General features: G+C 38.0%; 1 protein-coding gene across 1 annotated transcript; it reads right to left on the reverse strand.

Annotated features, from left to right (window-relative positions):
• Positions 1-7: 7 nt before the first annotated feature.
• BACE1 (beta-secretase 1) lies at positions 8-26,844 on the reverse strand. Its single transcript, XM_072425445.1, has 9 exons — positions 26,258-26,844; positions 19,259-19,347; positions 15,170-15,386; positions 13,262-13,399; positions 10,948-11,082; positions 9,330-9,431; positions 8,065-8,214; positions 7,723-7,894; positions 8-6,576 (listed from the first exon to the last, which is right to left on the reverse strand). The coding sequence occupies exons 1-9, from the start codon at positions 26,507-26,509 to the stop codon at positions 6,335-6,337; spliced, it is 1,497 nt and encodes a 498-aa protein (XP_072281546.1). The 5' UTR covers positions 26,510-26,844; the 3' UTR covers positions 8-6,334.
• Between the last annotated feature and the right edge of the window lie 811 nt (positions 26,845-27,655).

Below are 27,655 nucleotides of genomic sequence, written 5' to 3' on the forward strand. Positions count from 1 at the left end.
ACATAGATAGAGGTCAATTGTTTTTAATAGGACACATATTTTTTACAATGTGATTGAACCACAATCTGAAGAATATACACATTGCACCATAAGAAAACATATTTGTGTAAGGCCATATTTGTGGTGTAAAGAAACAAATAGTGCAAGCGTTACGGGTGGAATTCCTCAATCCACTACATTATTTTTAAGAAGAACCAGTCCCCAGTGAACATCTGCAACAAACTGCATCTCAAATCTTGAATTGCTATATTTGTACAACCTTAAAATTCAGGGATAAATTTTGTGCAAAAGTGTCAGACGGTCATTCTATCTTTGGCCTCAATGCTGATATAAGACCCTCCAAAACTATCACACTGTTGTGTAATATTACTATTTCTACATAATAAATTGAATATAGAAAATTAAAATTGTAAAGAAAAAATATGTAAAATAAAAAAATACCAAGGGGTCTATTTATAATGTCTTTACCCAACATTCACCCTACTTATCTATAATTTACAAAATGTTTTGCATTCAAATATTCTGATCTTAGCAGTTTGCTTCCATTGTTATCTCTTTAAAATAGTGTGTCCTAACAAGACTGTCCCTGAGGAACATTTGAGGAAACTCATTACTGTGTGGGTAACTATTTACCACAAAGACAACCAATCACAAAACCAGAAGAAGGTCGTAAGTGCTGTTACCTGTGATACTGGAACATTTGTGAAAGAACAACTTGCAACTTGCTGAGGAGACAACCTATAAAACCAGCTAGAGAAACAGCTAATTGGGGAATATGCGTAAAGGCTGGTATTGTGTTAAACAAAAATCAGCAAAGTGAATGCAAACTTTTGAAATGTATTATAATGTTTGGTTAGTGCATACTGTAGCCAGGAAATTACACAAAGAATACCAAGCAAAAGGGTAATGGAGGATCCAAGATATCCATACACTGGCATATTCAAGACTAAACCCTTCTCTAATGCAGGGAATTGTTCATGCCAATGTGATGGAGCCACAGATTATTCAAAGCAAACTGGCATCATTCAATGAGCAATAAAACATGGCACTGGTCTGAATAGAGTATTATCGCATACTTACAAAATTTAAGAATAAAAATGTTTACATGCATATTTCTGTGACCTAGTGGTTTGCCATTCATGAAGAAGTTTAACTGGAAAAAAAGCATTAGCTGCAGAATATGCAAAAGTGATGAGACAGTGTTTGTATGAGGGTATTTCACCAAGCATTAACAGAATAGCAATGAGGTTAGAAAGTCATAGCAGCCATTGCACACATTTGCTGATTAGGTCAAAAAACTGATTTCCTTTGCTAGTGATAACCAACCGTATAAAGACTTTACAGCAGCAGTTTTTAAAAGAAACTTAAGCTGCATCACTGCAGTTTCTGAAACGACTTTAAAATTGGTCTGAATGAGAATGTAGCAATAGACAGAAAAGGATACAAAAAAACTTGCCATAAAGCTCAGCAGATATAAAAGCAGATGGATCAATAGATGTAGATACTCTTTTTTTTAGATATTTGGCTATGAATAGGAATATTTTCACTGAAAGATAACTGATCAGTGCACAGAGGTTTGTACTAACATTTTTAGGCAAATACTGCACAGTGATGGTTATGAATGTGCAATACCAATAACCTGGATAACCCCCTAAAGCTCACCTTTGTGGTCCATTAGTAACAACTGCTTAATATACAATAGGCTCACATGCACGGCACAGAATAATCTCTTACATTATGTTTATTATACAGCCTATGAATGTGACTTTTATGAATGGTAGTGTACATATTGGATGTACACTGGAAGCTGGAGCGTGCCTGCCATGTAAATCTAACATGTACACTAGTTATCATTCACTATACCCAGGTTTGCTGTCTGTATAATTAACAAAGTGAAGATCATTTACAAGCTGGCCTTGTCCTTTGCTGCAATAAAAACACAAAGTGGCATTACAGGACATAGCAGCACATATTAGTTTAAGATCATTCTATAAGTAAGAAGAAGAGATAAACCTCTGTTACTGAATTTGTTTTGTTATATTAAAACGTAAAAGAGAAATATAGAGAAAAAGATGGGTTATTAGAGTTGACAATACGGCTTGTGTTATTAGTGTACATGGAATTGCTTATAAATAGCACCAATACAACATATTATTAAATTTACTGACAAGGTAAGTCATAGATAATTGGTCGAGCCCCATTGTAATGACTGGGGTATTAGACCATTAGGCTATACATAGAGATCCCTAAGCACATCTTTTTAGTAAGAAAAAAAACAAAAAATAATGAGTGGTAGACGCTTTTTTTCTAATGTGTTTCTCCTACTAGCTTCTTTAGGGGTATTGTTGAGAGCACCTAGGTTCATACAGGTGACGTTTGGTCTTTGTGAGATTTCTAGGGGAGGGTAACTTGTGCTTAGAAAAGATACCTGTATAGATAAATTATTCAGGAGTCCGGAATGACTAAGTGCTTAGCAGAGAGATACAGCTATTAATTTAAGAATATTGTATTTGTGAAGTATTTTGGGGCTTCTTAACAGTCAATAAAGGATTGGAAAACTGGCGGCACATTTGTGTTTCCTGGCTGATGGTTACATTTACTCAAAGTTGAGTCCAATAACACATTGATAAGCCCAATAGTGAATGCAAATTGTCTCAAACTTTTGTGATGGCTTCAAGTGATAGAACAAACGCCATGTAAACATGGCGCCATTCTGTTCCATTGGGAGTGGAGGGGGGAAGATGGTGCCCACTGAACTCTCCTCCATAGTAGATTTTCGCCCAAGGCAAGCATGAAAGTTCATATTGGGTAAAAATCCTCTGACGTGTTTAAGTAGCATAAGAGAAAGCGGATTGATATCACAATCTTATCCGCGCTTGCTAATGTTTTAAAATCTTTCTATCTTGACAATAAATATGTATATGAGGGCAGACAAATTTACTGATTCCATATAAAGGCTCTGATTCATACTTTGCAGTGCTACACATTGGTTGTGCTTTGCTGCTACTTCTCACAATGCATTGTTATAAACTGCCCAATTTTCTGCAAACAAAAGGGATTGATTTACTAAAGGAGTTTAGGTTGTTCACTTAGTCTATATATATTAGTCTATATTTGATAATTTATGTAGCTTAATTCAGGCTTTGGCCATCTAATCATGTGCAGGAAAAAAGCATGTTTTGGTTCTATTTTCTTCGTGATTGCGTATTCTTTGTAAAGTAAAGTTTCACAACATTCACTAAACTAAGTAATTTTTTCCTTGCAGAATGATAATAAATTTTGCTTAGTGAATAGCCTAATCTACCTTAGTAAAAAAAAAACTCCAATCTGTTTCCTTGTGTGGTTGGTTGATAGCTCCTATATTGGGCTGAATCAACTGTAGCTCTATCTAGTTGCTAATCTGAAAATCTCCATATGTTAAATTTTGTCAAAATACTGAACAGAAATTGTTAAATAATATGAAAGTCAAAACAGAAACCTCTCCAAAGTTAATAATGTAATTGTAACTCAAAAAATACATCATAGAGACTTCAAAGAGACTCTAAATAACTCAAAATGTGGAGAAGATGTAGTATGACCATCTTTTTCACAGATTGTATTTTTCACATGTATTCCTGATCAGTGCTGCAGCCTACAATGAGCATGTTGTATACTTATGACCCATGTCACATGCTGGATCCATTCTCCAACCCCTACATTACTACTCAGCAGTGATGAGGGAGCTAAAGAATGGTACCAGCACACTATGGGGTGCAAGCATCTGACACTCCCAGAAGTGTAGAACGCTAAAGAGTGTGATTGTGAAGGATTGAAAAAGAGACTGAAAAAAGCCTTAAACCAGCCTTTCTGAACCTTTTACCATAGAGGAACCCTTGAAATAACTTTCACATCTCAGGAGACCCTTTCTAATGGTCACAGTTTCTACAACTCAGAAAAAAATTAGCAGAAACAGCAAGTTAAGACATAAAAGAATGTTGCAACTTACAGCATTTGATTCTCCATATGAGAAAATAATTAGGGCTGCTCTGAATGCCAAAATAATTTTTTCTAATAATAAAATTTAATTACAGTTAAAATAATAATGGCAAGGAAAGAAAGGCAGCCAATGAAAAATCTAGTTTTACCTTTACTGGTGGGAAAAAGGCCCCCTTATATTAGTCACTTTTGGCCCATTTTACTGAAGATCAATAGTAGAAAATGCTACTCACATTGGTGATCAGTGGTAAGGAAACCCTGAACCGAGATAGCATTTTGATTTATTTAGCTGAGAGGGTTTACTTACCATGCTGAATACCAGCAGCATTCTAAAACAATTTAATTTTCACTTTTGATGATTGTACACATGATGCTTATTAATCACAATAAACAAAAGCACAAAACAGCATAAATCAGCCCTTACAGCCTAATGTGGTTAGATGAATTAAAAATGATGTAAGTGCTTTACATAGGTTACTTCACACTACTATTCTTTACATTATTTTTCTGATTAAATAAACTTCCAAGGGCTTCTCCTAATTCTCCATTTATAGCAATATGCATCCTGTAGGGTATGCATTTCACATCACAAGAATGGTTCATAAAAGAATGAAGTTATTTGCAATTTTTCATGTTATCAGGTTAAGTATGACAAAGCAACAACTAATGTAAAAATACAAAAAAACATATAGGAAAGGAAATATATTCATCCATTGGTCTTCTTCTCTGTTTCCATATATATACATTGCTTTAGAAATAAAAACAGTTGGGGGTAAGAATGAGCATAAGTGATAATATACTTTCTGCCCTTCATCCTTTTGAAAGACACCACAGGGAGAACTTCAAAGACTGAATAGCTGAGAAGAATTTTTTTTATAGAAAATTACCTGGAACAATGCCTTATATATATTTTTAAGAGCAGTTTAAAGTTATTCCTCCATGGAAAGGCCTTGTACTTGCAAGCAATGATGGAGGTAGCCACTTCTGTCTTCTTACAGTTTGTATTTACCAGCTTCAAAGCATCAAATGTATTTGTTTCATTGTAGTTGTACCTTCTCTACGTATAATAATAGGTGGTTATTCACTTTACATGCTAGATGGGTCCAGGGGTCACCAAACAGCAACTCAACACTCACAGCGGCATTTACCAAACAGATCAAATCTCTTTATGAAGAAACATGTGCATGCTGCATTCAAGAAAAAGTGAACGCAGTTTAATTTAGAAAGAGCAGCATTTATTAAAGCTGAACTCCGGGCAAGAAAAACTTCCATTCAAACATATACCTTAACAGCCATAAAAAAAATAAAAAGTTTTTTTCTTTGCCCTAAATGGCTTTGAAAACCTAAATAATATCTTGTAAAGGTACTGGTGGCATCATTACTGGCCTGTAAAGATATGGACTATGTGTAGGACCCAGCCAGCCCATTCACTACAGGCTGCCTGCTGAAAACAACAGAGGGGTGGAATCAAAACCATTCACCCTGCACAAGGACAGAGAGCAGTACTGACTAGTCTTTAATACAGGAAAATCTTACCTGGTTGTTTCTTAGTAGATTACTACACAGATCTTACTACACAAGAAACACAAAAGTTTCTTGTAAGAATATACATGCCTTTTTCATTTAGGCAATATGTGTTTAGCCTGGATTTCAGCCTTAATCTTTTAGGGGATGTTAGTAAAGTAAAGTTGACTTTATGGAATACACACCTAAATATATAACTTAAAAAACAAAACTTGTTTCACTATATTAAATTGTTTCCCCTATCATAATAAAGGTTTGGTCCTTAATAATTGTAGCCATAAGGACTGGAAAGAGATATTTCACTTCCAGCAGGCACTGAATATTCTTTATGAATAGGCTGATACTGGCAACAGACCTGCAAATAAAGGACCACACATATAGGTATTTGGAACCCATGAACCTTCTCTCCCTATGAGCTGCCTTGTGCATTGTTTTATCATTTCCTGATTTCTGGCAACTTTCTGCCTATCAATGGTTATTTCATCACTGGTAAAGAATACTCCAAAAGAAGTCGTATTACACATAAACCACAGGGAATGCAGTTTGTTATTTTTCAGTATGGCTTAATGTTAACAAACGCTTCTTCTGTTAATTTCTTTTAGCAGTGGTAACACAGGAAGATGCAATTTTGCTTAACCAGAAGAAATTCAAAAAGGTTGTATTGTAAAGCTGTAAAATAATCCATTGTTTGGTAGACCCCCTAGCTTTAGGTTTCTTTGTCTGGGAGTCACTGCTGCAGCAAGAAGACCCTTGGTGTATCTTCGTGTACAGGTTAGGCAGTCTATCTAGGACTGAGGTTCAATCAGCTCAAAATGGGGATGAGGAGGTGCTTGTCCTATTTCAGCAGTGAAATATCGTCAGCAAAATCATCTTGCGATTGTCTTAGGCAGCGGAAACAGCGCCACTGGAAGAGCATTAAACAAAGGGGCAGCATAAACAGGGCACACACACCGGCCATTACATAGGCTGTAGTCATCAAAGCAGACTCATCCAGCTGTGGGGTGTTATAGCCGCAGTCTTCTAAGTTAGAGGCATAAAATGGACCATCTACAGAAGCCTTGCGGGAGAAGTCGTGCACTGCAAGAAAAGCAACAAAACCTGTTTGACATTTTATTTCATCTTCTTAATAATCTTATTACCTAATATTATTCTCAACTAGGCGCAAATGTTCAAAAATTTCAGGGAACAAAAAGCATCATCAGTAGTTAAAGGTGAACTCCAAATAATACTATTTAGTGATCAACTTTACCTCCAGATACAGGGGGTGGCGATGGGCACTACATGTGAGCAAACTTATTCCCACCTGTACCTGGGGTGTTGGGAATGTTCTTTGTTAGCTAGTGAAGTGGCGTCCATTAATTTATCTCATGTCCTAGCATGGCATTGATACATTGACAATATTTTAATTTTATGGGATCCCATTCACTTCTAGATAAATTTCTAGGGTTTATAAATGAAAATACTTTCAATTTATTTTTCACTGTGACAGCAGACTCCCAGAAAATCACTTTTTTGGATCATTTGAGGATCGGACGAGAATCTGGCGTGTGTACAGCGTCGTTGTCCATCTTCTGACCGTCCTGGCGGATCCCCGGACGATAGATGACGAACGATTGCAATCGAAGTGAAGGGGAAGAGCCTGAAGCAGGGTGCCGCCCTGTCGTTCTCTACCCTCTCCTCTCCATACAGCAGAACAGTGCTGTACACAGCACTCGTTCATGCATCGTGCAGTCCTTAGTCGTTGGAAAGGATCGTGAAAGATCCTTTCCAACGACAATAATTGCACGTGTGTATGCAGCTTAATGCAGGACCTTTAGACCATTGCAGACAAATGACAGTGTACTGTAATTGTAATTGTCTGATACAATGAAGTGTGTGTGTATGTATATATATATATATATTTTGCCTAGGCATCTAGGTAATGACCTCTGGGTCCAAGGATTATAAAGTAAGTAATTCTAACAGCCGCAGTGACCAGGTCACATAAAGATTGCCATTCTGTTCATAGTTTTTAATCATGACATTTTAAGTCTCCATTTGAAGATTAACAAGATATTCTGTGTTTTACCAGAGCTTATATATATATTTCTAACTCTAGTGTTTATGCTGCTACTAATTGTGAATTAGAAATCACAAATAAAAACTGAGTAATCTGCTGCAACCGCTTTAACATGCTCTTCTATATGCATCAAGTCTGCTAAAGCATATAAAAATAGATCTCACCATGACATGTGCTGACAGCAAAGCCAATGCGTTTACGTGCTCGATCAAAAATAACATAGAAACCTTCCATGATGACTGCACCCATTACTGTGCCAGTAGAAGACTGAGACACTGCAAATTTATAACAGTCATCCTGAGATGTGGCTATGTCCTCCACAGGGCGCAGGTATTGCTGTAACAATATGAAAAACATTATCAGATCTTTCAATAGGTATTACAGTGAACACTATAAAGAAATCTTTTCACATTTTATTAAAAATTGGAAATAAATACAAGCTGGACTTTATAAAATATATCAGCAAAAGTATGTTGATGCCAGAGAACAGCATGATAAGTTCTTACCTGTGGCAAAATGGTGATGCGGAAAGATTCATTGGCAACCTCACCCATTAGATAAAGGGATATCACAGGAAATATGTTCCATGGTGTAGTACCCTCCTGCCAGCAAACCAACTGTTCTCCCATCCAGAATCCATCAGGAAATTTCTCTGTCTATAAAACCACATTGAAATATTTGAAATAAACTATTTGTAGTATCTGCATCACTTAAAAATAAAAAAAAATTGCACTTCAAGCTATATTATTATTTTATTTATTTATTGGGCATCTGTTTTCAGTTAATATTGTAGACTTTATTGTAAATTTCACCACCTCATTTCAATAGACTGCAAAATGCATTAAATGTTTGGCATTACTGCAACCCAATGGTATAATCAGGTCCTAAAAGAGAATCGGCATAAATTATAGAATGGCTAGAATGAGGTTAATTTCTTTTAAACTGTTGTGATCATTATTACCTATAATGACCACCATTTCAGCAATGAAATGTAAAAATATTAAACACATGGATTAGTAATGATTATTGTGTCATAAACACATGCATAACTAAGCAGGTTAGGATTATAATTAGAGGGGTTAAATTCAAATCCTGATGCATGAAACGGGATGATATTATAGTTTTGCTAAACAATTTAATTATTAATAATTAATGTTATGTATGTCAAATAATTACTCTTTTCGTATCCTATATTTTTATACAATTATATACTATATAATAATTTAATACTTTACACCTTGATCACATTTTTTACCTTTTTTGTGTAACACAACTAATCTTTAAGGTTTGGTTCACATATACAAATGTAACAAATGCCTAGTTGTTCTAGAAATTCATCAGGTGTCTATTCTCTACCTTCTATTCTATGGAATACGAGTAACCACGGGCATGGGCATGGGCATATGGTTTGCCATCTTCAAAGCTCTGCACCTTGCAGTTTTTTATTTGGGGATAACAGTGCGGCCCCCAATCCGATGATGTGAGTACGGGGCCATTTGAAATATTTGCTAACTTATAAATAAGAGGTTTCGGGGGCTGATAAATGCAGGGCTAATATAACCTTAGCCTTAATACAAACTGTATATATTTCACCATGTTAGAACTGCAACATTTTATTGTTTACATATCTGTCAGAAATATGCTTATGTATTATACTATGCACAAACTTTGATTTTTTGATATAGAAGAATACTGTATTACCCTACTGCTTTTGGAAATGTATTTAGTGTCTTTATAATTATATTGAAATTTACCAAACATTTCCACCCACCGAGGAAGCAGCCTTAATTGCTTTTACAGCTTCATCAAAAACACGCTTTGGGAGACGAAGATTGGTTGTACCACTGTCCACAATGCTTTTATCATAGTTGTACTGGGAAGCAAAAACACAGAAAGAAAAGAAAAAGTCATAATAAAGCAAGACACAGAAAAGGGCTACTACTTCAGCGTTACTCTAAGTTTAGAAAGGGGGGTTGGGAACAGACATTTCCACGGTGATCCCAGTGACTGGCACCTTGCCCTAACTTCTATGCTCGTTCTTAATTAATGTTTCAATGATTACCAGCATGCAGGAGTAGGTGGTACTGTACTACTACAGCCCCAATTATTTCCCTAGGAGCAGCCACAAGTGAGAATCTCAAAGTCTGGCACAGTTCAGAGGGCATGGGGAAACTGGAACCACACCGCAATCTCACCACCTGTATGAACTTATACTTAGTGTTGAATACCTATCTATGCGCACACTAAAGTTGAAATTATTCTTTTCAGCTGTTGTCAGAGAAAGAACATGCAGCTGTAAAGCTACTGTGTCAATTTCAAAAAGTAATATAATTTATTTTTTCAATTTAAAGGGGTTATAGAGGAAGTGAACTTTGGAAGCTGTAGCTAAAAAGAGAAAATGGGCAAAGAACTAGACAATAGTATTGCTGTGGTCTCCTTGAAGTTGACCTTTCCCCTATGTATTACTAACTTACCCTGCCTTGTTCTGCACTGTCTCCATGTAGAGGTGACTCTCTTGGTAAAGGCAGGGCATTGCTTCCTCACTTTAGAGCCTTCAGCAATGTAATACAAGATTGACATCACTAAATCTCACTATAAATCTGATGTGACTAGCAGCCAGAAGCAGTAGGTAGCAGTGCTATAGATCACATAGATATACAGCTAAAAGGCACTAGGTATACTAATATACTATTTTGCTATTTTTAAGACTAAATATACACTTTTTCAGGGAACTGCTTAAGTACAATTATTTTTTTTAGATGTTCCCACTAATGGAGCAAATCTTTCCTATAGGTTTTCTGATTTTCAAGTTCTTCTGCTACAATACGATTGTTGTTTACAGAGGTCAGAAGCTCGGACTGAAATTTGGACACATATATATGAGTCAGTGCAGTCATACATCCCATCTTCCTCACTCATGAAAACCATTTCAGTAACAGCAATGCCTAAAAAAGATAACTGTTGCCAGTGCTCTGGAAATCCTGTGTTGTGTTAAAAATGAATACAACCTAAAAAAAACATAAGATATTCTTATAAACTTTAAAAGGTAAAAAAAATAACAATATTATAGTTTCTCTTCATTGCTTTTGGTATTCATATCTACGAGTATACATTTGATTCCATTTATTGTAGCAAGATTCTCATTATATTTTATCAATATCAAAAAGTACAAATACAAACATATCAAATTCTGATTTTTATTAATTCAATCAATGACTTAGTCATAGTAGACTTACTTATGCTAAAACTTAACAGACAATATATAAAGTTATTGTAGTATTTGGTAGTTTTCTACAAAAGTATACTTTTTTTATTTAAATTGCTGCACATTAGTTCATAATGCTAAGCCACATATTATTACCTAATATTATTGGGTATTTAAATCTCACCTCTTTACAATCCATCATCAAATCCTGTCCATTAATTTCAATTTTCACTATGATGACTTCATAATACCACTCTTTTCTAATTGGTGTATACCAGATATTGCCCACATATAAAGATGGATCGATTCCTCCAATTACCTAAAAGAGAGTGAGAAAAAGATGCATTCGATGTATATTTGTCCTATCATAATTACCCTAAATTGGTAATCAGAAGCGCCAGTTATTTGAATGGAGTAACTAATTGTCATTTCTGGAAGTGGTGTATACTAGACATTTACTAATATTGTGACCATATATGCTATGTAAAAAGTAGTGATCGTGTTAAAAGTGGTGATTGGGGTGTTTGTAAAAATTATCACTGATCTCCATGTTGCTTATGCCATTCAGGACCATCATTGTGGCCAAGCTTTCTGGCGATCTGCAATAGGGCATTTTATTTAATATTCATACTTTTTTTCTGAGCATTATATTCATATGTTTTTTTGGTATAGTAACCTAGGAACAATTTGTGACTACAAGGACTGCATTAAACGTATTGAGACAGATAGACCTACTTTAAAGAGACCCTGTCACCAGGTCAGTCTTCTTTTAAATAAAACATTGTAGCGATAAAGTAAGACAAATAGCAACCATATTATCTTTCCACTCTTTCCAATAATATACTGAACATCATAGTGTATCAAACATCTTCATTCAGCAGCCTTCTGGAGGTCAAAATATTTTAACATTATAATATTAAAAAGAAAAAAAAAAAGGGGGAAGGGGGGGATAAGGAAGGGCAGAAAAAAGGGAGGGGAGGGTGGTACAAGTCTCTCAATATCTTTCCACTCTTACTTTTCAACTTAGGTTTTATTGCATTAAAACATCCTGTAAGTGAGCTCCCTTATCCTTTGCTGGCCCTTTTCTCATGCTGTTATATCATTAGGTATGTAATATGGGAGCTGTGAATGTCGGATTACAAAGAGTAGCCACTTGTACTGCCTTAGCTGAGTGCTGGAATGGAGAATGGACTTTGCTTACATTTAATAACAATGGCTCCATCCATTGTTCCTTCCTCCTGGATATGGAAGGTGGCATGTGGCATTCAGGATGCACACAGGGGAATTTGGATTTGGATAGGAGATTAAATCCTCTTGGCAACATGGCAGGTTGGTGTGCATAATGTGTGTTATGCAGAGCTGCAGGGTTGTGAATGTTATATTGAACTGCAGAATGTGGAATGCATGTATTATTCAGAAATAAAACCTTGTGACACAACCCTTTTCGAATATATGCAATAAAGGAAATAGGCACAAATATCAAATTTAAGGTAATATTGGCCCAAACTTTCATATATCACCTCACACAACCCCAAACCCACTATCTTATTCAGTACACAGGTTTTTAAATCTCAAGTATTTATACATCAAGTTCCATCTAATGTCATTAGATATCTTGCAATAGCATATCAGCAAGTAAAAATCCATTAGAAACCACTTATCACTATGCAGGCACTGCATATTTTTTATACAGTAACACAACTCATCAAAAAAGGTTTAAATATTCCAAAAGAAGAGCTGCTCTCAAACAGAAAATTGATTTTTTTTCTTATCATTGGCCCTGTGGGAGCATATTTCAGTGCCGTGCATTCATTTATATTTATTTATTGTTGAGGGTTGCTGGCTTAACTTTTATAAAAGTTTAGAAAGTATATAAAGAAAACATGAACCATTTTATAAATGGTAAATGTTAAAAAGCAATATTCTTAAGGGACTATTATTGTTATTGCTTTATGGTATGGTGATTTTGTGACCATCCAATGTCAAGGGAAGACATGTGGACTTGAATGGATAGGAAAGGGAGGGGATCCTACCTGATGTCACCTTTTTCCTGTTCACCCAGGGGAATCCCACACTTAATATTACAATAAAACAGCCATTTAAAAAAAATCTGGTTGGAGTGCTATCTGTAAGCAGTTTGCGTGGTTTTTAGGGGCACTTTGTTTTTTACCTTAAAACATGCAGTTAGGTTAATTGACTGCTCAGAACTGACCTAGGTGTGTGAAAAAACAGAGGAGCAGTGTGATGTGCTAGGCGTGACATGGAAACATAATGTTAACAAAAGTACATAAACAAAAAGGTCTTAAAAATGTATTTTGCATTAGTATTAGTGATTGGTGAATCTGTTTATTTACTCACCCCTTCTATCAGACAGTACTATGCCTAAAAGCCCTAAAACCAAACTCTGTGCACATTTGCTCATCTCTACTAACCACAGGTGCATACAAGAGATCCAAAGTTTAAACTGGAAAAGTATTTGTAGATTTCTAATTACTCACCATACTCCCCCCCACAGAAGCTGAAACATTGCTGTCCTTTATAGGGTATGCAGTCCCACAAAGTTGTAGAGAAAAGATGTTGGGTACCCGTGTTTGCTTTACTAGGGAGTCAAAGAAAGGTTCCAGTGTGTCATCAGGCTAAAAGATCATAAAAGAATGTTAAAAGAAAACCATAAATACAAAATAACAACCCTGGTAAATATAAACACTGCTCATATATTGTAGTAAAGCAAAAGAGGTCCAATGAACCCTGACATACCAGCAGCAATAGGGAGGGGGGTCCACAACTACTATTGTCAGTAACAGATTTACTATTAGTTATATACTTAAACTAAGCAGATCTTCATAAAGTTTGACATATCATTAGATTGTACTCTTTACCCAAAAAAGCATAGCTATCTAACTAAATTTGATAATTTAGCTGATTTGTCCATCATTTGTATTTTGTAACTAATGCTTTTATTGTTCTACCCTGATAAATTAACTCTGAATAGAATGGAAATGTTGCTACTTTTAGTAGATGGATGGATGACTAGCCCACAATCCCAAACATGCCATCAACATGCCTCGGTGGCATATGGTGTGGTCTGCACAAACATTTGAATACCAGTGAATACATCTATGATTTGGGTCTCATCTAAATCCGAAATGAAACAAGGCAAATTTTTAAAACAATCATGTTACTCACGTAGGATACCAGTATTGCGTTTGCAACTAAACTTTTTAAATTGTAGCTTGGCTGCAGCAGTGCTCAATCCACACAGTACTGACACACCTTTTATTTACTGTAACAGAGGTCTGATATTTGCTCACTACCTACTTCCTGCGACTACAGGTTCTGTCTCTCATTTAGACTCATGGCTTTCACTTTTGAATTTGTAATCTATAATTCTTCCTATTTTAGGTCACAAGGTCGCAGAACTAAACCATGCTATACTCACCCCATTGGGTGCCACCATCTTATTCCCTATGTTCTTCCTAAGCGTGATCCCTTGCCATCTTAAGTGTCCTGGCAAGGATGATATAACTCCAATGCAAGGAGTTCAATCAGTCTCAGCAATCGCAAGGGAAGCCAGGATTGCTGTGGATCCTGGAAACCAACATTAAACTGTAAATGTAGCTGCGATCAGGTAGATAAGAATGCTTTTTTCCAGAAGGGACATCACTGGTCCCTTTCTGCAATAATGCCCTGCCTGATCACAATTTGGTTTTACGAACTTTAGTTCTGCTTTACCAACCTGGGACTTTTCATGGTCTCAATGGGGTCCAGGCTGGACACTAAGGTGAAGGGAGACTGTCATTCCTGTAGTGTTTATGGGAAAAAAAAACCATGGTGGGCAGCAGAGGTTCGGAGATTCTGTATGTGTTTTTTTTATTAAATTACAAATAATAAGTAACAAAATTGTAAATAGTGTTTTTTTCTCCGTAAAATACATGGATGGATAATGAGGAATAAGACCCAATCTGCTTAACTGCTTACAATGCCAACATGAGAAAGTGGGATGTAAATAGAAATGTCAACCCATTCAGTACACAGGAGCTGTCAAATAGGCTTTGAGTGTAGTGCCTAATATTTTTCAGGCCTTTCTTATAGCATTTGCTTAAAGCATATCAGATGGTATGAGTATGGAAATGTGCAACAGCTGTTCAGCTGGTTGATGACAGGAGTGCTGACCTGCTTTTTTCTACTGCTTCTACTAACAATGATGCAGTGAATGTAATCTAATAATTGTGTGGTTTTGAAAGTGCTGATGTACCTAACTTTTATTTTAGTAAAAAATCCAATGCCGTTGGAATAATACAGAAAATGTGAGCACTGCTTTGATGAAGTGCTAAAAAAAAGTCCAAAGAACTTTCTTTAGGTTTTAGCTTTAGAGAGTGACAGCAACATACAATACAATAACTTACCCTTGCAATTTCGGCATATGCAAGTCCCAGAATTCCTTCCCAGTTGGAACCATTGATAAAAAACTTGTCAGAGTCAGTTATAGCTGCAATGTTAGCGATAACTGTGACATTGGGACCATGAGGAATTGTAACCAAGTCCGTTCCTAATTCCCCTTCCCATTTTCCCTGAGTGTATGGAACATACACTCCTCTTCGGACATCTCTGTATGTTCTGGACCTATAGAAACACAATGGTAGGTAAAGAGTGAGAAATCAATATGAAATAGAGGGTATCTAATCCCCTTTGAAAGAGAGCTTGTAAAAGCTCAGTAAGATAATCAAGCAAACATATGTATGGTATTGGTGAGTCTGCAAGACTTAGCCACTCAATTACAAAGAAATTCTGGCTACAATACTCTCCCTATATACAGTCCTTGCCATGGAAGAGGTTCAGGTTCATTGCCACCATAGGTTTGAGGCAAATAGGGTATGAGATTTGCTGCAAACTTTTTTGCAGATTTGTTCAAGAGAATTTTATTGCCTGACCTTTAAACATTAAACTGGTCAGCAGGCTTAGAATGACCAAACGGGGGCCTTTGTAATAATCACTATAAAAGTGGGGCACAGAGACAAAAAAATTGGAAAGTGTTGTGGGAAAAGCATGGGGAAAGGTGACAAACTACACAGAGAGAATATTGGGTTTATTAGAAAATTTTTATTTATAATCAATTAATTAATTAGGAAAAATTTCCAAAATATACAAAGATAGGAATGAAATACATAACAAGAATACAAAAGTGCGAGTTGTCTTTGACAATAGATTGATGTGCAAACAGCATGATAACATCACCCATAGCTGACATAGCTCTGTGGGTAGATCTTATTAAGTATTGAAATTATTAAGCAGATGCAGATACCGAGGTAGGTACGTAGGTACGTAGAAATATTCTGGGGATATCTGAAGGTGAAATGGAAACCAAGAAAAAAAGAGAAGATAAGAAAGAAAAAAAAGTGTGGGGTGGGAAAATGGAGCAAGGGATGGGTGTGGATACAGGTAAAACACTATACCTTGGGTGGCCTTCCAAGGAAAGGATGTTATGTCAAGACTGTTTGAAAACTTGGGGATTCCATGACACCAACTACACCGACCAAGCAACAGTAAATTCTTGGGCTGCCCATTGTCTTCCGCTATCAACTGTTTCAAATGTCGCACCTGTTCAAGCTGTGATGGAGTGCATGACAAATGTCAGGATCTATGGATAACTTTCCTAGCTGCTGTTAAGAAAAGTCACAGCTACATTTTTTTCTTAATTGTTTGGGGCTTCTCTGCATCCTATTTAACATGGGTCTTTTTTCAGGGGTTGGTATTTAGGGGTTTTATTTTGTTATGGAGTTACGGGGTATATTTGCAGTCAGCAAAGTATGCTTGCTTAAATAGTCAGCATTCAAAATGGAATTACATTTATCCAACTGACTTTATTCATCTTTAATGCAGTTTGTTAGCTTTCCCAGCAACACCTTCCAATGCAATGGTGCTCTAACCCCCCCCCACTTTCCATGTTGTCTATTTATAAAGCAGTGAATATGACATTCACTGAAACATTCCATAGTGGAGAATCTATTACTGCAATTAAAACACATGGACCTGAAAGATTCTCTATGATTCAGTGAATGTTGGATTCACTGTTTTAAAAATAGACCCCATAGTACAAGACCTGGCCTATCTAAAAGCTCATCTTCTGGCTATTCTAAGCCTGCTGCCCATAGTCCAAATGCCACACAGTACATTTTTGTTTAATTAAATCCAGGTGAATCTGCATATAAACTTGCTGGGACCACAAATCTCAAACCCATTGTAGCGTAGAAGCTGAACCTCGTTCCCATTGAAATGAATGCAGAAACAAATCGACTGTAAAATGGAGGTGTAATACAGCGTTCCTTACTAATGGACAGTATTTTGAAGGAGTTGTCCACTTTTTGGCTGAAATGGAAAATTTGTTGATGGAATATTGTGCTTTCTAGAATAAATGATTTGTTTTCTCAGTACACAGCACTTGAACAGATAATAACAAGCTCACCAGCTGCTGTTTGCTGTGGTTTCCATAGTAACGCCTCCTCCATCTGTCTCATCACCAGCAAAAATTTTAACTGTTTAACCTCCCGACTAGCAAAACTCATTATGTCTCACATGTGGCATTTAATATCACTATCGCCAACGCAAACAGAAGAATTGTCAATGGACTAAAAGCAATGTTTACTACAGGCATAGGGTTCCGTTTTTGATTGCTGTGTGTAGAAGTATTTAGATTTTTCTTGTACAGTCTGCTTCATTTTATTATGATATTCTTAGAGTTACTTTAAGCAGATCGGCTTTTAACTCTTAAAATACATTTCAGTTGGCATATATTGCCAATGCAGAGAATGCCCCCTTACAATGGTGCCAGAATAGCCACTGGGGCCTTGGTTTCAGCCGCTGGCTTTGCCCAAGTGCTACTCGCCTCAGAACTACGCAGGTGCCATCTTACAGGAGATCAGTCACCAACAGCTCAAGGAACCCCTGGCAATCTCTGTACAAACCCTGGTTGGGAATGGCTGCATTAAATGGTGGTTAGATGTCACCATATTCATAATTTGTTAGTAACAAGGAATTAATATTAAACCAGTTTAACCTTAAGATCTCATTCCCCTAAAAATGTACCATCTTTGCTTTATAACAACAGACAGCTCTTAGTATAGATTGGGTAATCTGGTAGAAGGAGGCCATTTCCTTTGCCAAATACGCAAGCCAGCTTGTATGATTGGCTAAATAAAATGACTGAAGAAAGGACACAGATCCTTCTTGTCATATGCAAAGACTATGGCCGATGAGGACGGATCCCCCCACCAGTCCATGGAAAAAGTTTCTTACATGAAACTGCACAAAAGGTTGAGAATCACTACATTAGGTGAATAGATGCCAGTTTTGGGGCATTGTAAGACTAGAAAAATGTTATCACACAATTTACTGTCCCCAGGCACCTACTGTCAAACACTAGACGCATTGTATTGGTAACAAACTGTCACAGCTAGGCTTTTTCAAGCATTTGGCTGGGGATAACTTCCAGGGACAGTTGTGAAAAAAGCTTGCAAATGCTTAAAAATGCTTGCACAAGTGTCTTTAGGCAACTGCAAACAGCACAAATTCAAGTCTGTGGAGTCAGCAGACCATCCTAGACGCTGCATGTAGCATCCATATAGCACACAGCAATGCTGCCATCTTCTACTGCCTGTGAAATAAAGGATGATGTATGGACTCATTCAGTCCTAATGTTAACCATGTTATGCAAGCAGTTTTGGCCTCTGATCCCCTGCAGCCTTTGAACCGCTCCTTTCTGTACACAAGTGTACACTCCAACAACCAGGGGTCTCCCTAGCTCCATTTAGCTGGGCGCACCACCCGGCACTTTTCAGTAATCACCCAGCTGTTTTTGTGTGGTTACTGAACAGTTTGGTCTCAATACAGGGGCCCCACATGCCTACAATTTCTTCCCACCTGGCTTGATAAAAGTTCTGGGTTAAACACTGAACAACTAAAGCAAATCGATGTAGGGTTTCCAGGCACAAGAGTAGAACAAACATGTGTGATGGTTCTACACACTAATGGTTTGCTCCAATCAATGGACACTAATGCCTGCTAAGTAAAACTTATGTCAAATGTCAAATCAGACTAGAAGGGTTTTTTTTTATTGTTATCTATAAATATAAGAAGGTGCTTGCAGAAAACACTTTTGGTTTTGGATCTTCCTATAAGAATTTGTGCTGTTTGTAATAACTTAGCAAATGTTTGCATTTTGTATTGGCACAAATCTCCCCTTCTATTGTGTGTTACTTCCCCCACCTCCTAGATTGTAAGCTCTTTGGGGCAGGGTCTTCTCCTCTTCTGTGTCACTGACTGTATCTATCCGTTTGCAACCTCTATTTAATGTACAGCGCTGTGTAATGTTATATTTATATGATGGTGCTATATAAAGCCTGTTTATTAATAATAATAATAATAATAATAAAAAACATGGGTCTATGAGTTACTTTGAAGGAAGATTATGTATTCTGTAATGAAATATCATAACTTACCTATGACGATGGTAGTATCTTTTCAAGAAAGGATGAGGAGCTGCGCCCACAGCAAAATTACTGCTGCCGGTGTCAACCAGAATATTAAGCTGTTGGGGCGACAAGGTAAAAAAAATGTGTTTGTGAATTTTACTACATTACTCAATGCATCAGTAGAACATTAGTTAATGGACTTGTGTCTTTTTTCATCCTGACTTAGTATTTAATTAGGTAACATCATTTAATGCTCTGTCACAAGAACATATTAAATATAATGAAAGCTCATTTCTCATTATTTGCTTTTGGGTATTGGATTATAAAACTTTTTTTATGCTATTGTAAGAAGCAACATTAGTAATTACTCAATTTAGGTCATATCTACTACCTGCATTCGGCTATTTACATACATCAGATAATTATTGCTGTGATGGATAATTGTCACCATGGTGGATTGATAAATGACCAATTGTGAAGGACCGCTGTGCATTCCTATGAGAGACAGCAAAACGGGGTAGCACTTTCACATCCTTCTCCCCTTTCCATAGAACAGAATGGCGCTGTGTGTACAATGTTCACTTATTCAACTGTCACTGGAAACAATCACAAAGACTGTATCCAGGGACAGTGATCTGACATGTGAACATAGCCTTAGAATGCATGGTTTTTCTTTAAAATCAGTCAAGATTGCACTTTACTCTGGTAAGGTAAGAGTAACCAGTCTAGTGCTTCACGTAAAGAAAACTTTAAAACTCATGATACTTTATCCATTTTTATATAAAATTTTAAAGTTTTGTTTTGAAAAATTGTCATATAAGAATATTATATTTAATAATATATATAAATAATATATTATATAAAATATATAAATAATATATTTAAGTGTGTATTTAAATGTATATTAGGGGTCTATTTGGTTTTTACCCAAGATTTACACAACTTTCACCCAAAATGTACCAACTTCTCTAATAAATATATTGTATGAACCTTGGCAGTAAATCTAACAAATTCAATTCTTTATAATCAGTCCAATTAAGAACACTAGATGGCAGCAGACAGCAAAGTATTTGTTTGTATGTATCAACGTTTGTAGTACTCATCAATTCGCTGTGGTTATGGTTTCCAGGAATATGTTTTTTTTTTTTTTTACATGAAAATTTTAATAAAGATCATGTCTTAATAAACTTTAATGCAAGTCGTCTTGTTTTGATTTACAAACAAGTTCTAAACCAAAACTATAAAACTTGTGATCGCTCTGTGATGTAGAGCTAAACAATGCTTGGATGGAGACAATGGGCCTAATTTATTAAAGCTCTCTAAGGTTGAAGAGGATACACCTTCATACTTTTAAGAAATCAATTCCAAGTTTGCTGGATCACCCAGCTTCACTAATGAAAGTGTATCCTCTCCAGCCTAGGAGAGCTTTAATAAGTCAGGTCCAATGAATGGATAAAGAGATTTCAGGTTAAAAAGTCTTGACATGCATTATAGACACAAGACAAACCCTATCCTCGATGACAGAAGAAACAGGTGTCTGACAATATACATTGCTGATGTTCCTCTTATTGGCTTCTACCTCGAAAATCTCAATATGGGCAGCAGTACCACCGAGTATGAAAGGAGATGAGGTTCCTAAATATATGTTTTTCCCCTCGTCTGTTCTCTTCCCAGGAGAACAATAACAAGTTAATAAACTTTTGGAATTTTATTCAAGACTAGCTTCTGAATCTATTAATTTTAGGTACGTTTAGCTTCAATCCAATTTTTACATACCTCACTTTTGCAGTTAATGGGAAAATAATTTAAGTAACTCATTAGATCACAAATTCTCCATATTCTTCTATAATGTCCAGACAGGGTAACCAGTGAACCCTTTATGACCTTAGGCATGGAAGTGTGGTCAGATATGCCATCGATATGTGTCCTGTTGGGTCCAGGTCACATTTATTGGCAACATTTATTATTTTTTTTTTTTGCAGTGTCTGAAATAAAGTTTGTTAACTTGTGGTTGTGCTTGTTATCATAATTCACATAAACCTTAGCTGTTTATTTTTGCTTTGCTTGAACTTGCCTTTGCTGTGTTCTTGTTAAATGTCAGCTTTGATAAACCTTTCAGCTAAACTCTAATTACATTCCCTGACTATTCTTCTGTCTCTGGCACCACTTTACTAGATGGGCACATCATGAATTGGACTAATGACTGACGTCAGACGTTAGCCTTTATAACAGATGGGTGCTATGGATGGGGCATCCTTGAGGAGCCAAAATAGCTGATTTGGTTGCACAAGTTCCAATACCACATGCTGGTAAAGACCATGTCTATCTATTGTTTGACAAGCACCTTTTTCCATCCCAAACATCATCTTTAATTTGTAGATCACCAGGTCATTTCTTGTATGCAGGGTTTTAGGTATAACAGCATTTTATTCAAATAAATTTTGATAATAATAATACTAATAATAATAAATAATTAAAAAGTGAACCCATCCCTCTAATAGAAAGCAATAGCCTGGCAAACTATGCCTAGATTTTGCTTTCAAAGCATTAGAACCACATGAACCCATAATTTGGTAATACCAGGTCATGTATTTAGTGTGCCGCAATGGCAGAGCAGTGTATCTGTTATCCACAAGTTGTCTCAGTACAGGTAAGGTTTTGAGTTTGGCTGTTCAGTTTGTTCATTTGAAACAGCATTTTTTTTAAAATGCAAAACCTCATAGTGCAGCCATTATCAGACTAGCACTGAGCATGAACGAGAAACTGGAACCTGTTAAACTAGTTTCATATACAACTGTTTGACTTATAACGGCATGTAAACATAAGGCTTGAAAATACAAGAGCTGAATGTGCTAGTGACACAAATCTAGCATAGGTGTAGGGGAACACATAAGTGTAGGAGAACACATGAACCATGCAAATCGGACCTGTGCCAGCTTACTTCTGCCCTCCCTACCCTTACTGCAGGATTTAAGTCTTTGGTTCTGAAAACAAGAGAAGAAAAATGTGTTTCACTGACCTGTAACCATAACCTAACCCTGTTTTGTATGTTAATCTTATTCAAATTTTATTTTCATTGCAACTGACACCTGTGTGTGCCGCCATTCACTTGGGACTCTAGCAATGTAGGTGACTTGTACAAGGATGCACACATGCAAGTTGGCCAGTGTGCACATGGGCATGAGTGCACAACTTGTCTTTGGCCTTGGGGGGAATTTATTTAAAACCCAGGCTTGCTGGCACATAGGGTTGACTGGTCTGCAACTCTACCAATGTGACCTGGTCTAAACTTGCGCATGCATTGCTGCTGTTAACCCAGTTGGGGTTATTCCCAACTCTGGTTTCAGACTCTCCTTGCCTTTTTGCTGAACCTCTTCTTACCAGCCAAACTTCTGGTTATAAATCAGCCCATTCACTCATCTGATGATTCAGATCCTAAATGTCTTGCTAAAATGTTGCTGACACCTACACTTTCCTTTTACAACACCCAGATTGTACCAGGTGAAAATAATGAAGGCTGACCTCCTAATTCAAACAACAGTTTGGAAAAGGACATTGAGAAACAAAAAGACTGTAAGAAGTATGGATCCTAAAAAAACTTTTTCTGAGGGGGGTCCAGACCGGAAAATACACTCTTGTGTGGCTCTTGGTGGCTAGTACCTTGTGTCATGCCAAATGGCACCTTGCCAGCCACTCAGTTGCCCACATGGAAGTGCTGCAGAAGTGACAGAAGGCTTAAAGTGGAGCTAAAGTCCCACTTTTAACATGGAAGGTGGGTATTGCAGAAAAGTACAGGAGATGTCCCTTCTGTTCTTATATGTCTGATCATTGTCCAGCTTTCAATTTTTGCTCAGCTTCTCTTGCATGTGCCGGAAATGAATGAACTCCCATGGACCGGTGAGGGGGTTATGTCATGCGAGCATGGCCAATCAAGATGGCCAAAGATTTTAAAAAACACCCCAACGCACCCTACAAATGCTTATCAATGCACATGCATTTCGGCTCACAACAATGCACAGATGAAAATCACCTTTGTAGTTTGATGCATTAAAAAAAAGGTTCTTGTTCAGTTGGTAATGCTTTGTAGTGCATTGACAACCCATCAAAAAGATAGGCTGCCCTAATGCTACACAGAATAATGCAATAATGCAGGGTACACCGGTGTTCATGGACGTTAAAGAGCAGGGTTCAGTGATACATTTTCTTTGATTGGTGATGCCAAGGGAAGCCTCGCTTAGTCTACTGTAGATCCTGTAACTTCCCACTTCTGCTATGGAGGTTCCAGCACACCTCTGCTCATTGAGCCTTGGATGCAGCTTGGACCCCACTGGTAAAGAGGTGTAGTTACCGCTGTCCCCCAATTCCTACAACACTTTCCTTTTCAATGTAATTTACTTGCAGATCTGTCAGGCAAATAAAGTGATATTTTGAGTCTAATAAATAATAATTTAGATGAAAATGCTAAACTAATCAGGATTGAAATTACGATTGTATTTATGATTAATTTTAGGCAGAATGTTGATCAAAAAATGGTCAGGAAAGGTGTTTTTTTTGTCAATCGGATAACCATCGTATAGAAAATATAACCACTTCTACACAAGTAGATATTATACCAATCACGTGAATGGTACTTGAAGACTCATAGTTGATCACTATTTAAGTTGATCATTGCTATGACTGTAATATTCATTGAAAATGCCATTGAGAGAAAACTTCACAGTGTATGCCTAGCATCAGGTAGATAGGGACAGATCACAGGATAGGCATCACAAGCTAACCCTGAAAAGGTCAGTTGGATAGTGTGTGGACTTGTTCACTTTCACCTTTATATAGAAACCTATCAGTTGGTCTGGGGAAACAACACACTGATACAGAACACAAGCACACATTGCATTGCATGGAAACAGAATCATTCCTTTGATAGATCTTCTAATTCCAATGGTTTCAAACATTTTCAGTGAATGAGAGTTAGATAATGATAAACTAACCATTCTTCTGAAAAGACTTGACAGGGGTTCTATATCCTTCCCATCCTGCCTAAATTTAAGAATAATTTTAGTCATGTGATGTCAAACGGTGCAGCTGACAGCTCCTGGACCCACAGCATACTGGTGCTCTGCGGCGGGCAAAACTGCACCACAGGCAACAAGATTTGCACGTAGCTGTAGCGGCAGGTACAGTGCAGACCACAATGGCCGCGGCCAAAAATGACATGACGTTTTTGTGAACTGTGTCGCAATTTGCTGCAGCTGCATGCAAAAAAAGGGTCGCAACAACTGGCACTCCACTTGAATGGGAAACATTGCAGCTCAATGCGGTTTGGAAATGGTTTGGGTTGGATGTTCCCTTTAGACATGCAAATACCAAAATGCTGCAATCACAGTTTTACCAATGGCGGCTTTAGTGGATATTTTATAAAATTGCTGACCAATTTGAGGAAACTTTATCTGTGTCTCCTGCTATAAATGATTTCACCCTGCCTGTAATATGTATAGAGCCTTCATCACCCCCCCCCCACTGATGCGTTTCTCTCTAGCCAGGGTTAGTTCTGGGGCAAAATGCGTCAACGAGGGAGTATGCTTTCCATGTGAAGTTTGCCTTTTGTTTGGAACTATGAAGTTGTTTGAAGCATCTGGTGGAGGTATACTAACCTGCTGATGCCACTTGCAAACATTTGGGCAAGTGTTTTTAAGGGCCAGTGGTGCGTCGCAGCAGTCTGCAGAACTCAACTGTGGTCCCAACCATTGCTATCCAAGTGAATGGGAGCTTTAGGACCCATTTGCATGTGAATGGGGCAGATTGCAGCATGGTTCAAAAAAGAAACATGACACGTTTTGTCACGAAGGTTGTGGTCTGAAAATCTGTGCCACACCAGTGTGCAAATCTTGTTTCCAATGGTGTAGTTGCTTCTCCTGGACACACAGCAGCAGTTTGCCATGTGCAATGTCATTGTGGGGGGCCGGATGTCTTCTTCCTGGGCATTCTTTATATAATAAGACACTGGACAACTCATGTGCAGTTCACTGTACTGTCTCTGCATCCTTTTGTGCTTGGAAAAAAGAAACTCCGATGCATGTTTATGGGAGGTTCTCCATCCCAGCACGACCAATGAAGATGGCAAAAGACTCCAAACTTGAAGGAAGATCGGCAGCAGGGGCTTACCTGTATTTGGGTACATTCAGACTATAAGTATTTTACTGTGATGTTTTCTGTCCTGGGTACCTACTGTCAAACACTGTTACTGCAACACTGATTTCTGACCCATTGCCTCATTCTGCATCTCTGCCAGCACCCGGGCACATAGCAAACTGCTGCTGTGTGACTATTAGCGGCAACCACACCATGGGAAACAAGATTTGCACACTGCTGTGGCACAGATTTTCAGACCACAACCTTGTAACAAAACGTGTCATGTTGCTTTTTCAAACCATGCTGCATTCTGCTGCATGCAAAAAAAGGGTCCCAAAGCTCCTATTCACTTGAATAGCAATTGTTGGGACCACAGTTGAGCCCTGCAGACTGCTGCGACACACTGCTGGCCCTTAGAAACACTTGCCCAAATGTTTGCAAGTGGCACCACATTATGTCTATAAAGACGGCAGGGTTAGTAAACCTCCACTGGATGCTGCATGAAGCATCCAGAAAAATGTGCAGAAATGCTGTTGCTCCTACTGTCCATTAAATAACGGATATTTGAGGGAATCCCTCGGCCCAATGTTAAGGTTATTGTAAAACTGCTTGCAGAGCAGCCAGTTTACCATCAGTGAACTCAGCCATGGACTGCACAGGTGCTCTGATTTTGATCTCAGTCCTAAACATAGATGCTGACCCTGGATAATATAAACAAATATGGTGCTGTCCTTCTGGAGACAAGGAATCATCAGGGGATGCTGATGAGAGGGTAAAGAATACCCGCCATGGTTATATCTATACAAGACTGCATGCACCTATCGTAACAAATGATTTGATGACAGGTCCACATTACACAGACAACACTGAAGCGTTATAACTAGGACTTCCACCTACTGTCTGGGGAGGAGTGCCCACTCTCATCTCCACATAATACCCCTGGCCGGACTTTCCTCGTAGATTGTCCTTCATGTCCATGAAGTTGGCCTCTTGCTCCGCTGACCTCCTGTCTCTGCTCACCTGGACTGCCCCAGGGCCTGGCAAATTCTTCAGAGGCACTTTGATGGCCACCAGCCCAGAGACTGGCATGAGGCTGGGCAGTAGCATCAGCAAGAGGCTGCCTTTCCTTGCCAAAGCCAACAGCTCCATGTTCTAAGCTGCCAGTGTCCCCACCCTCTGTGCTGAGAGCTGGGCAGCACAATCACCAGGACAGGTTCTCCTTTGTCAGAGCAACTTGAAGAGCTCCATGTCAGCTGTGTGCAATGAGCTGTCCCTGGTCAGGATGAAGGATACTCCAGCCTACAGGCCAGCAGGGAGGAGCAGACTCTGAGCTGTCATGGAGGAGGTCACACACTCCCCTCCTGTACCCCTTCTCTGACCATGGCAGTGGGGTGACCCCCTTCCTTCTCTCCTGGCACCAGGTGTCACCCCTTCTAGGAAGGATGCTGGGTTGCGGAGGATGAGAGAGGCTGTGATGCTCAATGCAGGAGGAGAAGGAGGAGGAGGAGGGGGGAATCCTGCTGCTCCATGGGAGATGTAGTTCCATTGGTAACCTAAAGAGCTGATCCCTGCCAGCATCAGCTGATCATACCACGTGACCATTATCTGCTTGGAGGATTACTGAACGTACTCTAGTACATTTACAATACATGTATATTTAAACAGTACATTTCTATTACATTGTATGTCCATTAGCTACATGGCAATCTGGAGACAATATAATATATAAAATGTTATAATGTCCTAGGGTGACAACGGGGGTTATCCATACAGTACAGCGAGTGAGTGTTGTCTCCCTAGGACAGGAGGGTGTGGTTGGCAGATAAAGTGAACACATATTTTCAGTGCTACAATAGGATAAAGAAATCAATAAAAATAAAGGATGTTTAACTAGGGACTTCACTGTCATTGTATCATGAGAAGCATATTTATATTACACAGTTATGGAACCTATACACGTGGAATTCACACAGATATAAGTGGAAGCATCGCAGCACTATCCCTGCGTACACAGCAGTCCCATCCCTCCCATCCATGTGTCCCATTCATCCCATCCATGAGTCCCATCCCTCCCATCCATGTGTCCCATTCATCCCATCCATGTGTCCCATTCATCCCATCTCCCATCCATGTGTCCCATTCATCCCATCCATGAGTCCCATCCCTCCCATCCATGTGTCCCATTCATCCCATCCATGTGTCCCATTCATCCCATCCATGTGTCCCATTCATCCCATCCATGTGTCCCATTCATCCCATCCATGAGTCCCATTCATCCCTTCCATGTGTCCCATT

Source organism: Pyxicephalus adspersus, chromosome 11 (genome assembly GCF_032062135.1).
Source record: "Pyxicephalus adspersus chromosome 11, UCB_Pads_2.0, whole genome shotgun sequence".
NCBI lineage: Eukaryota > Metazoa > Chordata > Amphibia > Anura > Pyxicephalidae > Pyxicephalus > Pyxicephalus adspersus.

Excerpts from the sequence above, each read along its gene's own strand:
- BACE1 (XM_072425445.1), bottom strand. The coding sequence starts at position 26,509 with ATGGAGCTGTTGGCTTTGGCAAGGAAAGGCAGCCTCTTGCTGATGCTA. Across the intron at positions 11,083-13,261 it reads CTTCTGTGGGGGGGAGTATG|GTAATTGGAGGAATCGATCC; the intron begins GTGAGTAATTAG and ends ACTCTCTTTTAG. Across the intron at positions 6,577-7,722 it reads TGCTGTCAGCACATGTCATG|TGCACGACTTCTCCCGCAAG; the intron begins GTGAGATCTATT and ends CTTTTCTTGCAG.